The 17088-nt window shown below is 41.3% G+C and overlaps 1 protein-coding gene across 2 annotated transcripts; it reads right to left on the bottom strand.

Annotated features, from left to right (window-relative positions):
• Window positions 1-1279: 1279 nt before the first annotated feature.
• RAMAC (RNA guanine-7 methyltransferase activating subunit) lies at window positions 1280-6821 on the bottom strand. 2 transcript variants are annotated; one of them, XM_030497294.1, is made up of 3 exons: window positions 6703-6821; window positions 4859-5033; window positions 1280-3459 (listed from the first exon to the last, which is right to left on the bottom strand). In XM_030497294.1, exons 2-3 carry the CDS (start codon window positions 5023-5025, stop codon window positions 3270-3272), a joined length of 357 nt encoding a protein of 118 aa, XP_030353154.1. In that variant the 5' UTR covers window positions 5026-5033; window positions 6703-6821; the 3' UTR covers window positions 1280-3269. The 2 variants fall into 2 exon arrangements, with proteins under 2 accessions (XP_030353154.1, XP_030353153.1); XM_030497293.1 differs by lacking the exon at window positions 6703-6821 and having other exon boundaries at window positions 4859-5051.
• Between the last annotated feature and the right edge of the window lie 10267 nt (window positions 6822-17088).

Genomic DNA, 17088 nt, shown 5'->3' on the forward strand with positions numbered 1-17088 from the left:
GGATGGATTTAGAACTGCTGTAAGAGTTGTATCCAGAACTTCTGGGGTGTTCAGACTCTGGTAACATGGCAGTAATTTTTTAATACATAACACCTTTCCTTTGTTTTATTCATGATAATAATGATGTCTGAGCAAATGTCAGATGGAAGAGATCTCTTAAAGCCAGATTCCAGGCACTGAATTTTAATGTTTACCCTGCAATCTCCAGCATAGTTAAAGCAAACAATTTCTGTAATGTTTGAAGTTGCAAATGTTAAAGCTACCCAGCATCAGTTTTGTGATCTGTAACACACTGTAATGCACAAAGCATAACTGCAGGCAATACTTACTGGCTTTATTTAGCTGACAGAAACAGTAAACTGGACTTTATCATAAAAATACTAATCCATCTAAGTGGAAACTGCTGGAAGTAATATGTTCTGAATTCTATTTACTTTTCTGTCCAGCACAAGGCATGCGTTTATTTAGAAATGTATTCCCTCCCCCAAAATTAGAATCTTGCAATAATTATTCCAAGGAAAAGTTTTATAAATAATACAGGTCCTGAAAGTTGAATGGAGAGCTCTAATGGTGAGGCAGATGGAGTTAAGAATGTAAACACAGAAAATAGGAAGCTGCACTGGCCTGTGTCTTTCATGGTCTCACAGCTGAGAAACTCAGAAATAAGAGGTGAGATCATGAAATGTGTGATTCTAATTCATAACTTTCTCTTAGGCCATCCTAATCTATCTGCTTCTATAGTTTGGCCACAATGTTGTAGATTGGTTTTCTTATTTTCTGGAATACTACAACACCTGGCATTTTTGGAATGCTTCACTGCACTGTCATGAAGACAGGCTGAGGGAGTTGGGGTTGTTCAGCCTGGAGAAGACATGGCTCTGGGGAGAGCTTATAACAGTCTTCAAGTACCTAAAGGGGGCTGACAAGAAATCTGGAGAGGGACTTTTTACAAGGGCATGTAGTGACAGGACAAGGGGGAATGGCTTTAAACTGAAAGAAGACGACATTCTTCACTGTGAGGGTTGTGAGACACTGGCACAGGGTGCCCAGAGAAGCTGTGGCTGCCCCATCCGTGGCAGTGTTCAAGGCCATGTTGGACGGGGCCTGGAGCAATCTGGTCTAGTGGAAGGTGTCCCTGCCCGTGGCAGGGGGTTGGAACTGGATGAGCTTTAAGGTCACTTCAAACCCAAACCATTCTATGATTCTTTATTCACTAGCTGAAAGACACTAAAAATAAAAGTTACTGGGCTTGAGGAAAGGCAGCAGCTGAGACAGAATCTGTTCCTAGCGCCAGGTTTTATTTCGACCCGAGATGCTACTCCAGATGGTAAGGAAGAACAACATCCTGGCACAGCCTCACTTTTGTGGCATAGCTGGCAGTGTCAGGCTCCTTGCAGAAAGAGATGCGCTCCCTTCTCGGAGGTGGGAGTCTGGGATATCTGGCACTTTGCATATGATTTTGCATTAAAAGGGAATTCCACCATACCAACTTGTAGGCTCTCCATAGTGCACAGATAAGAACTTTCCATGATCTTAATCCCCTAGTGTAACAGCTCTGCTGTATTAATGAGGGTTAAACCAGCTGCATTTCATCCAGCAGAGCTCCTTGAAGAAAAACAAACCTCTCACTAGAAGATTTCTAAGGTTAAACAGCTGAATTCAAGGCAAATACTTCAGGGAGTAGGATATTAAACACTGTAGCAGAGTAAACAATATTATGTGAGAGGCAGAAAGCAGAAATACTTGGCAGGTAGGTGGAGACATGTCAGAGTTTTTGTCTCACAGACTATGGAAAATCTATATACAGTGTGTCTTTCTAAGATCAACAGTAAATGTACCCTTTAGTTCTTAAATGCATCTGATGAGCTGGAAGACTGTGCTTTTGACTTCTCTATTAATTCTTTGTTTTTAAATCCAGGTGCACTAATTTGTGCTCCTTATCACATAATGTCATGACTTTTATAACAGCATGATGGTTCCATGTTTCTGTACAACAGCTGAAGAAAATGTCAAGTAAAAAGAAATGCACTGCTCTCCTGATGGAAATTAGCTTATTGTGTAAATGGAGAAATAGAGACCTTTGACCCTATTATAGTAGAATGTCAGATAGTGGATTAACACTCCGGACTTCTAATTAATCACAGGGTATCTCATCTTCTTGGTTGTAGCTGAGTAGGCCTTTCTTCTAACTTAAACCAACAGCTGTGCAGTATTAACACTTCCCTGCTGGTACTGCTTCTCATAGGGCAGCCAGCCTAGATGACAGTGTGGCAACTCTCAGTGTTTCAAAATTAGGTTTCAGAAATATACAGAAACATCCTCACACGTGAACTATACTTTTATTGCACGATACTTAAAAAAAATAACACACAAAACTTAAACTATAAGAACTGCAGAACATTCTGCACTGCTATTTTTCTCATGCAAAAGAAGTACAGAACAGTACCAATTACAGTTCCTTTCTTCTATAACATGCACAGTGTTTCACATAAAGTAATCACAATTATCATCAAAATTTTACAGCTTTACTGAAAGAGGAATTCCAACATTTGTTATGCACATACCAAATTTAAGACCATACAAAAATCTAAGTCTGATATCACTTCTCAAGTAAAACTTGTACATCACTGACCTACTACAATCAGAAGATACATATTTAAACTACTTAAATTTTATTCCAACTTTTAGACCATGTTTTAAAAGGAAATCTGCAAATCAATCGAAGCCATTGAGTCAAAGGACGCTACGCTGACCCCATGAAGTATTTCTGTAATAGCACCTCTCTTCTCAGTTTTAAGGCATGTGAAATTCTAACCAAACTGAGCTTTTCTCACTATCAAAAGCCAAACTAAGAAATTCTCTCCAGACAAAGACACAGAATGTCACTTTCAAAAAAGAACTATCTTAAGGCAATGTGCCATTGCTACAGGCTGCACGCAAACCACAGCTATTTTCCCCTGGCCTGTTGTATTTTCTAAAATGAAAGAGAGAGAAATCTCAATGATGGAAGAAAAGAAGTGCACTAGTGTGTATTCAGACAAAAGAATGAGATAGAAAATTAATCTAAGGTCTACAGACTCTAAACAAACTCTGTATAATACGCTTTTTTACTCACAAAAGGTATTCTCTTTTTCAATTCACACTACAGATAAACAGCGATGGACTGTAATACTAATTCTTGAGTGATCTATAAAACTGTGGGAACATAAGAAAACTGTCTAACTGAATTTGTTACACAGCATTACTGGACTTCCAGAGCACAAGTATCATCAGTAGGAATGGTAACGAGACCCTGGGTTGTAGGAGTTGTAGCCATATTGTCCATAGTGGGAGGAATACGATTGCCCTTGTCTGTGCTGCTGGTAGTTATTACCCCAACTTCTTTCCGACCTCTGATTAGATCTGTAGTCACCTTGCCAGTTGTATCTGTCTCCTCTAAAGTATCTACCATCTTGAAACCTGCAATGAAAAGTCAGAGTCACTTAAATGGTGAAGTTTTTAAAAAAGATGAATGATAATGAACTCTTAAATTTTATAGTTTCCATGTAAACTGTCACGTAACTGTTTATACACCCACTTACTTCTCTGTTTCTATGACAAACTGACGAAAACATATCTAGAGTCATCTGAGATCGTTCATTAATTTCTTACCACTACCCAGCACGCTGCCCTGCTAAGCCGTGGAAGGACAGTCTGTTTCCTAACACACAGTATTCACAGGGATAAGCTGAACTGCTGGAACTTTGAATAGAGACTCAAACAGACCATATATCTAAAAACCACTCATAAGATACATCCTGCTGCATCAAAGCCAGGTTTAATCTAGTAGCTTCACGGTTGAAAGCTGTGGCAAAGCAGGCTTAAGTACAATTTAGTTACCTGACAGCACAGTCCTGGAATTTCCATATTCCCTAAAATACATACAACCACTGCTTCAGAGGCTCTTGTAGATTCCCATATTCAAGAGAGTATCTTATTGATGGTATCTAGCTATTGTTAGTCTAAACTTTGTTTTTTCAGCTGTATCTTGATTCCTATGAACACTTGAGCTGCCTCACTGTCATTTTCTTTTCTCAGTGGTGTGGCATAGACAAACATGTCCATGAGGTTTGCTTTGTGACCAGAGTGTAGGTGTAAGAGTTCATTAGTTCAAAGAACCACAAATTTCTGTAAGAAAATCCCCTTAAAGAATCACTGGTTTTTACCAAACATACTATATGCTGTAATCATTTTTCAGTCACACAAAAACCAGATGTTACTGTCCAGAATTCAGTAAAAAGCTGCAATTACATCCTGAAGTAATTCAAAATATTTTGCAGTAGGCAGGTAACATTGCACTTGCTAGACAGATTGGATGATGGATTTTACAGTTATGTCTACTAGATAAAAGTAGTACAGGCTAATTTAACAAAGTACAGCAAATATTTAGGTTACAAATGAAACATTTTGTGGACACCTAGCAGCAGACAATCACTGCTATTAGCCTGCCCCTTCACACATTTTCCTGCTGGCTATTATCCAACAGTAGATAGGCTGCTTAGTTTTGCAGAACTCCCATCTTTCCCCTCTGATGATCAGTAACCCAAGGAAATGAGTTCTGTGGTTCTGGCTCATTCCTTACTAAAAAGTAAATTACTTAATAACTTCATACACAATGCAAAACTATCAATACAGAGAAAATGTAAAACCTCATTACTTTTCAGAGAAGACTATTTTTCTTAAAATAGTTACCTATGAAGTAACAAGAAGATACTTCCATTAACAGAACAAATTCCTATCTTTCTTCTGAAATACATGATCATTTAACTACATATTTGTGAAATTACCAAGATTATTAAAAAAAAAAAGAAATCAGTACCGATCTCTGTTTCTCTGGTTGCCACCAGATCTGTTTCTCCATTCTTCAACTATAGGAGGGGGATCTGCAGGGCGTTTCAGATATTCTTGGTATTCTTCATCATCTGACGTGAATCGATGCGCAAACATCTTTTCATAATTCAAGGGCATGTCAACCAGGGAAGTCATTCTGAGAACTTTAAACATGAACACAGTAAAAGTGGCTTTATCCATGTGTGAAGACTTATTGCGATAGCTACCAAAATCCACTAAGGGCAAATGAAGGCAAATGAGAAATTACACTCAGATTAACATGGCACTTAATTTTTGGGCAGACAGCATACATGCCTGACTCCAGAGTCTTGACGATCTAAGGCTGTAAATAACTCTGCTGAATAGGTTATCTCTGATGGAAAGCAATTCCAATTCCATGTGCAGTCTTTGGACAGCTATACTGGATTTGCAGACCCTGATGTGCCTAAACACTGGGAGTGGTTTTAAGGGACTCCATCCACACAGGAGAAATTCAACTCCGATTAGTACCTAATAGTCAGCCATTACACAGCAGCATCTTTGAATAAATTCTGATAGACCTAGATTAGATAAGCTGTGGTAGAAAGATACAGGACATTTCTGAGGGTTAGTAAGAGAAAAAAGTATGTCTTCAGAATGCACTCCCAATCTACTCCTAATCCATTTTTGTCAGGAAAAACATGACTACAATCAACTTGAAAAGTTTGCTAAAGTAGAATATATGCCTCTCTGATGAGATTTGCGTTGAAGGCATTAGTTTCCTTATTTACCTGGATATATGCATTTGCCCTTCAGACAAAGGTGCTGCCTACTTGTGTCCACCAGAAAAAGTCTGGCCCTAATAGCAGACGCTGAGAAAGGCTCTATGCCTACTGTTTTAACAAGCCCTGGGTACTTTAGAGCATTACAGGTCTTTGTCTCTAGACTTCCAGATTAAGCTATTCTGCAGTCCCTTTGGAGAAGATTTGCAAGCAGGACCTTGCAAACTGGAGGGAAGGAGGAGACAGGTTTCTTCTAGACCTGAGAGCTAAAATATATAACCTCAATGACCAAGCCCAGTTCTCACTGCTGTACCCATGAACGGCTTGAGACTGGGGTAAGTGGGATGTTTATGTGTAATACAGCACAGTATTCCTTCTGTAGACTGAACTGCCCTTTTGTCAGCTTCAGACAGCTCAGTGCCTGGTGATCTCCAGAGCCCACCTCCAGCCTTCCCCTTCCACCCAGTGACGCAGCATAAACCTTTCTGAAGCAGGTGTAGGAGTTAAGCCTGCAGGATGTCCAGTGACTTCATCCTCCGTTTTCAGAACGAGCTAGCCTCGTTACTTTTTACTGTCATCTACCTCCATGGAGCTTCACTTCTCGGGGGCTATCTCAGTCAGGGAGGGGGGGGATAGCACTGCTCTGGGGACCCACCGCACTGCACTACAGCCTTCTCCAGAGAGGAGGGGGAGTTGCTCTCTTCACGATTAGTGATTTTAATATCGGTGTTCATCCTGCGGGGGCCGGTGACGGGAAACCCGTCACCTTCCTCCGCATAAAGACAAACACTGCCCCGTTTCACCTTCCTCCACATAAAGACAAACACTGCCCCGTTTCACCTTCCTCCGCATAAAGACAAACACTGCCCCGAGCAACGGCCCGGGCTCACTCCCCTCACGGCTGCCCGGGCCGGGGCCCTGTCCCCTCACAGCGGCTGGAGCCTCGCTGCAGCTCCGGCGGCTGCGGCCGGAGCCTGCAGCGGGAAGAGCAGAGGGGAGCAACGGGTCTCGGGCCCCCGCCACCCTCCTCCCGCACAGCCACCGCCGCTCCCCGCCGCCGCCTTGCTCTCACCCTGCACCGCCAGCCGCCGCGAAACCGCCCTGGAAAGCCCTCCTCTTCCGGGCCGGGCCCCGCCGCTTCCCCCCGCCGCCGGGGCGGTGGCGCTTCAGGCCGGCGTCACCTCACTGGGCCCCGGTGCTCGCTGGCGGCACGCTGGGCCGGCGGTGGAGGGGAGCCCGTAGAGGTGGAAGTGATTGATTCCCCCAAATTAGGATTTGATACAAACTACGTTGACATAAATAGCCTTGAGATTTGGGGGGCCCTTTCCTTGGCTCCTACACAGGTTTTAAGGAGGTGATTGATACCTGAAATACTTGGATTTTAACAGGAAGGTGCATCTGAAAAGGGTGAAGTGAACATGGTGCCTACAGCTGTAACCCTGTGGCTGTTGGTAATGCGATGTAAGTGTATTTCAAGCATAAAAAAGCTTAGAGATGGTTTGACTACTGTGTGAGGAAAGTAAGATGACATGAAGGGTTTTTTGGCAGCTAAGTAATTTTGTGTAAACCAAAAAAAAAATCTGTTTTGGTGTCTGCTTCAGCACCACATTTACGCTCCCACCTGGTGCTGTAGGCAGTGGTTAAGTCCTGTCACCTTTAATGCATGTGAAGTTATGTGCGAGTGTCAAAACTTGTAAAGGAGGTCCTGTGCAGGTAGATGGCTTCAGGCAGTGAACTGTGCCTCCCCTCCTGTACTTCTGCGACCCTGGCTGTTATTACTAATTAGTGAAGAGCCACAGCAGTTACTAACAGCTCACTGCCCAAAGGATGTGCAGCCTGGGGATGCGGTGTTGCCTCTCTCCTCTGAACGACTGGTAGCATCACAACTTTCCTCTAGCAGAAGTGGTGTCAGTGTCCTTGCTCGCCTTGTTTCCACAACACTGACGTCTTTGCTTTGCTAACTATTTTCCACAACTCCTAAGCCAATGAGTTTTAAATGGTCTCTCATGATGTGTATAAGAAATGGATTTGTTGTAGGATCCTTTCAGAACGCAATGGGTTTTTATAAGCTCTACTAGAGACTGATTCTAGAAATTCTATTGCTTGCAGGTGCTAGCAAAGCATAGATACTGATAATTGAGCTCATCACTTTAAACAGGATACCCCAGCAACAGTGACAGCAGCATCCAATTCTCCAAAAATATTAGACCAGAATAAGTGCCTTTTGTTTGATATAAACAGCAGTAATTACAGTCTCCTTTCCTGCATGACCTAGAGCAGGAGTGTATTGTCACTTGCAGAATAGAAATGGTGACCTCAATCTGAACAGCCTAATGCAAATACCCTAGCCTGGATAGCTAGTTCTAAGCCAAACAAATTGTCATTGAGGCTGAAAAATAATATATTTTAGCTTAAGTTTTCCCCATATAATCCCTGTTCTACTGACTGCCCTGTTAAAATGGGCAGAAGTGAGTAGGATTTTATTTCTTCCCTAGACATGTTTTGTTTTGACCACTGGATATTGCAGTTTCAGGTGTGTGTACAGAGGATTTCATGCATAAAATTAAGCAGATGATCTTTAATAAAAGGGAGATGCGGGTTTTTTTCTTTCTTTGAGACTCTGCTGCTTCATGGGTGACATTTTTCATTAAAAGACCAACCTTAATATTAAAACTTTTAATTATAGACTCAAGTAATCCACACGTTTAAGTATGTACATAATCTAAGCATATATATGTAAGTTCTTTTGAAGGCATGTGCCCCTTGTAAATGCTGTGAGCAGTGTACTTCACAAATTACAGTTTTGCTAAGGTGCTCTCCTTAGCATATTCCACATAGAAAAACACTTGCAGGGAATGGCTAAATCAGAGTGGCACATAATTGTATATATCATATGTATTTATATGCTGCTTGTGCTTTGGATCTTTTTTCTTTATGTCTTTATGCCTGCTATGAATTATAACATCAAGAAGGGTCTGGGTGGCAATATCCTAATTTCTCATAGATGTTATACTGAAGTTCAAAAAACCAAAGTGATAGGTGATTTTTAAAGGAATAGAGGCACTCAAAAATTAATATTGTCACCAACTAGGACTTTCAACACCCACCAAATACCTCACATAGCACATACCTACGTAGTGGGTGCCCAGGTACTTAAAAGGTCTAGCTCCAAGTGTTGTCAAGACTGAGGACTTGATAATCCACTCTTGCAATCTTTCTGCTCACTTCAAGGCCCTCCAGGTAATTAATGTGTTAGTTTTGTACAAACACAATCTCGTAATCAGCATCTCTGAAGTCTACTGTAGTGTGATAAAGCCTCAAAGGGTTTGCTTTTTCTTCTGTGGATTTCATTATGTTAAATAACACAGTTAGATGAAGTCTTATCTTCTAAAATTTAAAGTAAGAGTTGTTCCTTTTAGCCTATCAGAAATTAATGAAGCTTTTGTAGAATGGATCTTCCTGCCTGAACAAAGGAATATACACTAAAACTAGCAAAGTCTTGAAACAATGGAAAATGGCAATTCTTTTTATAACTATTTCGTTCTGTCACAAGGCTTTGTATTTTATGTTTTACACAAATCCCCAGCTTCTGGATTCCTGTGTTTTCATTATACTAAACTTTCATTTGAAAATTCATTTCTAGCCCTTGCTATTATGGACATTTCTTGAGAAAATAAGGAAGTCTGTTGTACAGGATAACCAGCATGTACCAAGAAGCAAAAGGAAAACATTATTCAAGATTTCTTTGTTTAAAATCTTTTATTTTTTGCAATTTTCCATTTCTTTATGACTGGGTTTGTTGCTTTATCTCAGTAGAGGTTGACAGCTGTGGCATTTTTAATGAAAACTCAGCATGTATCTCAGTAGCAGGAGAAAAGGAGAACTAAATTTTTTTTGTGCATTTCTATGTCTTTAAATAGTCGGGATCCTTTTACTTCCTTGTTAATATCTACCTTGAGAAATCAACTAAGGAACTAACATCCCTTGTAAGTGGGGCCTGGCTGATCAAGGGAATATTTGTCTATAAACGAATAAGCAGAGAAACCTCCATAGATTGTTATGGATCCTGCTGGGGGGTTTTAATAACAAAATAATATATCAGGTAATATTTTAGTGAAAATTTATTTATCTTCAAAACTCTGCCTTTTTTTCCTTAGCTTGCTGAATCTGCTCAGTGATTTCCTACCAGCCAGTTCCCCTCTCCCTCCATTCTTTTTGCAGTGTCTCAGTTACAGTGTAACTGAAAGCCTGGTTTGTTTGTACAACGAAACCCGATTTCCCCAGATAATTTATTCTAGGAAATGGTGGTGTCTGGCACTGCTAGAGAGAGCAAGACTTTGTGTTCTGGCTAACAGCAGGTACAAAGGGCGTGTGTGGCAGCCTTGTTACTGATTACACACTAAAGGAAAGCAGTTTCTATGGGCACAAGAGGCTGTAAGACCACCAGGGGACATCTGAGTAACTAATGACCGCAAAGTATTTGCTAGATCACTCATTGCACTGATAGGTAAGCAGAGATACTCTTCAGCCAATCTGCAGAAATAGTTGGAGTTGTGCTCTTTCTCCAGGACTTCCTGTGCGCAGAAGATCAGTTCTCATCACAGGGTATTATTCCTTTGGCTGGAAGGGATTATTGCCTAGATGAAGCTCACTTCAATAACAGGAAAGCCTGAGATATAACAGCTGTTGCTGACAAATGCCTCTGAAGCCCGTTATTCTGTCAGATCTCTGCCTTGGCTTTGCTGTTATATTGTACAATATCCCTGAGCTTCACACTGTCTTTCACACACCTCCATATGGTATTGTAAAGTGAGGTCCATAAAGGAACAGACTGCAGCGTTTCTACCAACTTCACTAAAGTTAATGTAATACATTGTTATGGTTTCCTTACCATAACAATGACCTTTAAATGTTAACTGCCTAAAAAATAACACTGTCCTTTTTTAAAAGGGGGAAAATGCAGTTCCTGGTGCTTGATTGTGTTACAGAATACCAGTTTTGGTGCTGTGGGGCCCAATTCCTTTGCATTAAGCTTACAACAGTGTAACACTTGATTAAATGGAATTTATTCCTAATTTATGCCAGTATGAAAGAAGGCCTTTAATTTTCCTAAGAGCTACTTCTGTTGTCAATCTTTTAAAACTCACAATCACATTCAATTATATTTCTAGTATATTGTTCTTTAAATTAGTGCAGAGGTGGTGTTATCTGACTGTCATTTATACATATCTATATACATATATACAAATTAAAAATCACTACATTCTAGCTGCCTTCTTTTATTTTCACCTTTTAAACTGACTAAGCCAGCTGTGCCCTTTGGGGTCTGTAAGAGTGAATCATTTTTATTATTTTTGCTCTCTTAGACAGTAATTACAGAGTAGTATGCCTTCTCTGGTTTTTAATATTATGGTGCCATTTTAATCTATGGTGCAACACCATTAACTTCAGCAGAGTTACACTAGAAATGAATTTGCCCCCAGGAGGCTTTTACAAATGTTCAGTTCTTTCCTCATGATTACCCAGAGGAACAGAGAAGAAGAAGGCAAGACAGAGGGCCCTTTGATAGGAGGAATGTAGTTCAAAGTGAAGTCTTGTTTCTGCCATTCATGGTGCTCCATATGTTCCTCATTTGGGGTGGAGGTGGGTTAGACTCCGTGAGGCACACATGCTGGGGCTGAAGGGCAGGCAGAAGTTTTTACATAGCACATCTGGCACACAGGTTATGTTCTTTCACAGACGTAGGTACTGTACAAGTGGAAAAAAAGAAGGAAAAAAAGAAAGTGGGAGGAATATTCAGGTACTTAAAGTATACTTCTGTGGAACTGCTTGAAAGTCAGAAAATGGAGTAGCCAAACGCTAAGATATCAAACTCATCATTATCATCAGCCTGTCTAAACTCCAACTCAGATGCTTTTTAGATGTCAAGTAATCCTCCAAGTGGGGATGTATGAATCAGTGCTACCACGGATTGCCTATTGTTAAGATGGTTGCAAAATATAAAGGAGGTACTTGCAGAAGTTTCTAGGGCTAGGTTTTATTCATTCTTAATGTTCTTTTCTAGTTGGATATTTAATTTCAGTTCAGCCTCATTTCTCATGTCCATATCCAGTCTAAAACGTTCAAATCTGTTGCAGTGTGGAAACACAAGCTTGTAAGTTAGAATTTAGTAGCACCTATCTGAGTTCAGAAGGGCAATTTAGAGAATTTTCTAAATGAGAGGGGAGGGAAGGGAAGCCAACAGCACGGCCGGTGGGGAGGACCAGACAAGTTCATGGGGACGAGACAAGTCCAAGGCAAGTCAGAAATTCAGTCCGCGGGTCACTGCCCAGATCAACAGGGTCCATGTCCAGGCACAGCCACAGCACAGCTGGATCTGGAGCACAGCACAGCCACAACAGTGCCAGGCAGGGACTGAGGGCCCAGGGTTGAGTTTGCATGAGCCCCTGTGCCCGGGGCAGGGGTGTGCGGGAGGCCCCAGGGGCGCTGGTCATGGCAATTAAAACCTGTCAGTGCATTCAGGGCCCTGACATGCACATCTGGTAACAATTTCTGTTATGTTTAAATCAGAAACTCAGATCCTTGCAAAACTTAGGATCTAGCAGAAGGAAGTGGTTATGCCTTTTTAGCACACGTCTAGCATTTCTCCCAGGCTGGATAGTTTATGCAGTTTGCCTGCTGCACGCCAACCAGGTGCCTCGGATACAAAGCCAAACATTCAACATCTAAAGAGGATACCTGGGTTTCCCATTTTACTCCCGGAGTCTCCATTCTCTGGATGGTGACATTCTCCAGGCACTGGAGCATTGCCCTGAGGCTCCTTGTGTGGGACTCCCGTGTCCCCTCTGAGGCCCAGGTTTGAAAGCTGACCTTGCCACCAGCCCTGCAGATAAATGTGTCAAAGCCGTGTGCAAGCACATGTTCAGGTTCTGCTAAAGGCAATGAAATACAACAGGATTTCAGTGTTCCCTCCGAAGGCTCAGGTCAGTGGAACTGGTCTAAGTAATGCTCCCTCCATTACATATGGCTCTCCTCAGATGGCTTTACGAAGAAGCTGTTAGTTATCACAGGAATTTGTCTCTCTTCTTTCTCTTCTCTTTTCACATAAGGAGAATTCTTGAATGTTCTCTGCAGTTCCTCTTAAGTTTAAGGGCCATTAGAGAAAACAAGGGCTGAAGTATAGGCCAACTTTGTACTACTTCAAATTTGGAGTGTCTTCTTAATATGGAGTGATTTTTTAAAAACTGTAAAGCAGAATTTTCCAGAAATACCAGTCTGTATTGAGACCACACTGTGCTAAAGTGAAATAAGGTGTAAGTGAATTAGCTGAGCTGCAGAGGAGTCTACAGGATTTTGCAAACCTGGCCTGGGCAGTCTGCTCCTTGTTCTGACATTGCCTCTGAGTGCTACTGCTGCGCACTCCCCTGTGCATCCCTGTGTTGTTCCTCGCCCTACACAAAATCTGGAAACTCTTCTGGCAAAGACTATCTTTTTGTTTTATGTCTGTGCTGTGCTGGGGCTGGTCCTTGTCTGGAGGTCTAGGTTACCACTACTCCTAGCAGTAATAGCTTTCCCTTCTGTTACTAAATTAGGACTGGAGATCATTCTTTCCAGCATACATGGGTTCCTAATCTTTCAGGAGATTATGCTGCGGCTGCCACCCCTCTGCGTCCCCTCCTGCCCTCCTCAAGACATCTACCTTGGATGTTGAGGACAGTGTCCTTGCCTGCCCCAGAGCTGCTGTAACTCCTCAGTCTTTGCCCCAGACTCCTGTGGCAGTTTCCTGGAACCTTTCCACAGCACTGCTGTTCCTATGGCCCTACTTAACCTCCCAATTTCCCTCCACCACTTTCTTGAGCTGTGGCTATTTCTTTCCCATTCCTGCACCGCCTGCAGGAATCGTGCTCTGGTGGCAACCAGCTGCTTAGTGTGTAAGTGCTCAGCTGAACACTGCTTTCTAATGTTGGTTGGGAACCGGTGCAGAAGAACATGCTGACTACTCAACAGTCTAAACTTAAAAAAATATAGAACTGTTATCCTGGAAAATGCAAAGTTCTGATGGAGGCTCTTTAAAAACAAGCCCAAAATCTCACACAGAAATGAAAACCGCACAGTAATTTTTGGTGATACTTTGAATATGATTGTTTCATATTATGCAATGGCTGCTCATTTTAAGGATAACACGCAGTTATTTTCTTGGTCTTAAATACTGGTGTGGGGGTATCACAAACTTCCGAAGTAAAAACTTTAATTAAAAAGCAAACGTTAATCTCCACGCAGTGGCATCTGCAACATATTGCGAGATAAGACTTTGCGAACCTGAAAAACTAAGTAAGATTCTAATTAAATCAGGGAAAAAATGATGAACTAGATATATGTTTTATTTAAGGATGGCAGTTACATAAGGTATCAAAGATCTCATGGTTGCTATCTGGTGGGAAATGTTGCTGCCAGATCTCACGAACTATTCCAGGGAGAGAAATCCTTGTTCCACTGGTTCCAAGTACTGTTGTGAGTTTGCCTTCAGCGGGGTCAGGACTTTGCTGTGGCTCTCTGTTTGACTCGGAAGTCACGTCAGTCCTGTTGAAAGCTGCAGATGATCCAGTAAAGAAGCAATGTGTCAGCATGATATGAGGAAACACTGTACTGCAAGTGCTGCCATCTTTCCAGTGAAGCACAAATACAAAGTCCTGACTATTTATGGTTATTAAAGGTCCCAGCGCACCTTTTGAAAAGTAAGGCTCTTAATCCCTGTGCGCTGGCCAAAATCTATTCTCAGCGATGCCACTCTGGCTATCAGCATTTCCTGTATTGTTCCAGATGGAGATCATGTTGGCCATTGCACCCTGTTCCAAACTGCGTGCTGGGCTCCTCTCTGTTTTGGAACAGCTGATGTTTTCCAGAAACAACCATGCTGCAGTGGTATGTGGAGTGATCTCTATATATCCTCCCTTGTCTCACAGGAATGGAATGAGGATTAATCAATTATGACCAAATCATGATTCCAGTGAAGTCAAAAGAAGGTTTTTTTCCGTTGGCATCATGGGGGCCAGGATTGGCTTCTGTTTGGGTATTATTGTTTTGAGATACCTGCACATAAAAACAGCTGAAAATACAAAGCACTACCTTGTGGAAGGTGTCTGTGTAGTGAAAATTCCTTTAGCTGGAGAAGAAAATGCATTTTAAAGGCTGTTTCCTCAAGAGTCTAGTTGTCACTACAGGCGTTTTTGTGCATGAGGAAATTCAGGTTCATTGAATGTGGCCTTAAGCATGTGGTGTTGGTTGGCTGGCATTTGTGGCTTTGCATGTCCTGTGAATTCAAAACATGCTTTGTTACACTTCCAGGGCTGGTCTCTGCTCTTTTCCCAGTGCAGCCAGTGGTGTGGAATTGTATCTCATCTCAGAAACCGTGTTCTTAAAACTATGAATAATTCAGCTTTAAATATTGAAAGAAAGTTGAATACTAAGTAACAATAGCTGCAGATTATTCTCTTTGACCAGATGTTAATTCTTCTGGGCAAACAGAGGGTCTAAAAAAGAGCAACTCTGGCTAGATTCCTAAGAGACTGCGAAATATTTCCTGCTTCGATCTTCTGTCACATAGCACTTCCAATGTGACATTTCAAATTGTAAATCAATTTACAAGTTGGACAAGAGATATCACTGAAAAACATTTTTGCAGGATCATCTAACTTCTTCCATGCAAATATAATAATAGTACATCTCTCGTGCAAATATAGGAAAGAGTGGTCACAGGCTATTTTGGGAAAAGCATACTCACCAGCTGGACATAAAGAGAATATTCAGCCAGCCACTGAGGAGCAGAATAACAGTAATCAATATTATTAAAGATGGATAGGGATGAAGATTAGCCTATTCCTGCAGGAAAACTATCAAATTAAACTTAGAAAAATGTTAGTACATTCACAACGTAAATGAATAGTAAATGAAAAATAGAGCATATGTGTCATCCATACTTTATAGTGTTGATTTAATTTTCTTGAGTACGTAGAAAAGGTTTTGATGTGTGTATATGAATATTCCTCTATTGGCTAAAGATTAATTTAAAACAAAACATAGCTGAAAGCTTTTCTGGAAGTTTTAAGTGTTCTGCACCTTCCACCAAGTCCCATGGAGTTAAATTGAATTCTGTGTGCTTGGTGTCATCTCCCATGGGATTGCAGTATGACCCCTCACCCTTGCTCCAAAGCCCTAACTGAGCTATGGCTGAAGACATTAATATGATATTAAATCCTGGCTGCTGCTGCCTGCCATCATTTTGGTACTTCTTCAAAGCCCAGTTAAGCACTCTGGATCTAGAGAATGCTCCTCCAGGCGCTTGAGCTGCAAACATGTCCCTGAAATGCTGTTTTGGTTTTTTTTTTATATATTTGCCAGTGACTAAAGATTTTGCTCTGATTTTTGAAAAAATATGGATTTTATACACCCCCCAAGGACTATGAAATTTCCCCAGAAAAGTGGAATCTGTTTACCAATAGGTACAAGTGCGTTTATAACTTCTGGTAACTAAAATGACACAAGATTGGATTTAAGAGTCTTGACAGTAAATACTTCCTGAGAAGCAAAATATGGAGCTAAAAATAAACTGATTGTGTTTGTTTAGCTGATTGGTAGTGTTTATGTATTTTGTCATCCAAGCATTTTTGCAGAACAGTTGCAGTAGGTGGAATTAGGAATGCAGAAGCTCCCCTGGAGCTAGTTTTATCTAGAGAAGACATGCAGCCCAACTTGCCACCCAGGAGATTCTTTTAAAATGCATTTCCCCATGGAAGTGTTCCTGTCTCTTTGTGGGAGCTGTATTCTTCTTGTTCTTTTGTCAAATAACTATTTTTTACTTTTTCAGATGTTAACTATTAGTGTAGTAAAAAGAAAACAAATTCTGCATGATTTGTGGCCTTCTGGCTTTACTGTTACTATTGATTAATCATTGTAGCTTGGCAAGACATAGACATAAGGACTGGTATAAGTCAAGGTTTTTAACATTACTTGAAAGTGGTATAAATTAAGCCCAGTAGGGTTGGTGACAAATAGTTTCCCTCATGAGAAAGCTATGGGTGTGAAAGACACCTATAGCTGGGCACTTCCAACTTTCTATCTCTGAGCCAGGCCTGGCTTCCCTGAACTCAAGAGATTTTCCAGAATTGGAGGAGAGAAATCTAGTGCTGCAGAGCCACTCGTGTCCTTACGAGCCTTAGTGAGAGCTTTGGGGTGCTCACCACTATACTTAACCACCAGGTTCTGTAAATAGGCTTTGAAATCCCACGTGGCTTCATTCCCACCTGGCACTCTGTCTTTTCTGCTCAGTCCTTGGAGAAATTCATCCAAGCGAGGAATTCAGTACTTCTGCCCACAAGGAAACATAGAAGCCTTTATCAAGCCATTGGGCATTCGTGTAAATGAATTAGACCCCCAGTGTACCTAGGGAATATCTACCTTT

The sequence above is a fragment of the Strigops habroptila genome, chromosome 9 (assembly GCF_004027225.2).
Source record: "Strigops habroptila isolate Jane chromosome 9, bStrHab1.2.pri, whole genome shotgun sequence".
NCBI lineage: Eukaryota > Metazoa > Chordata > Aves > Psittaciformes > Psittacidae > Strigops > Strigops habroptila.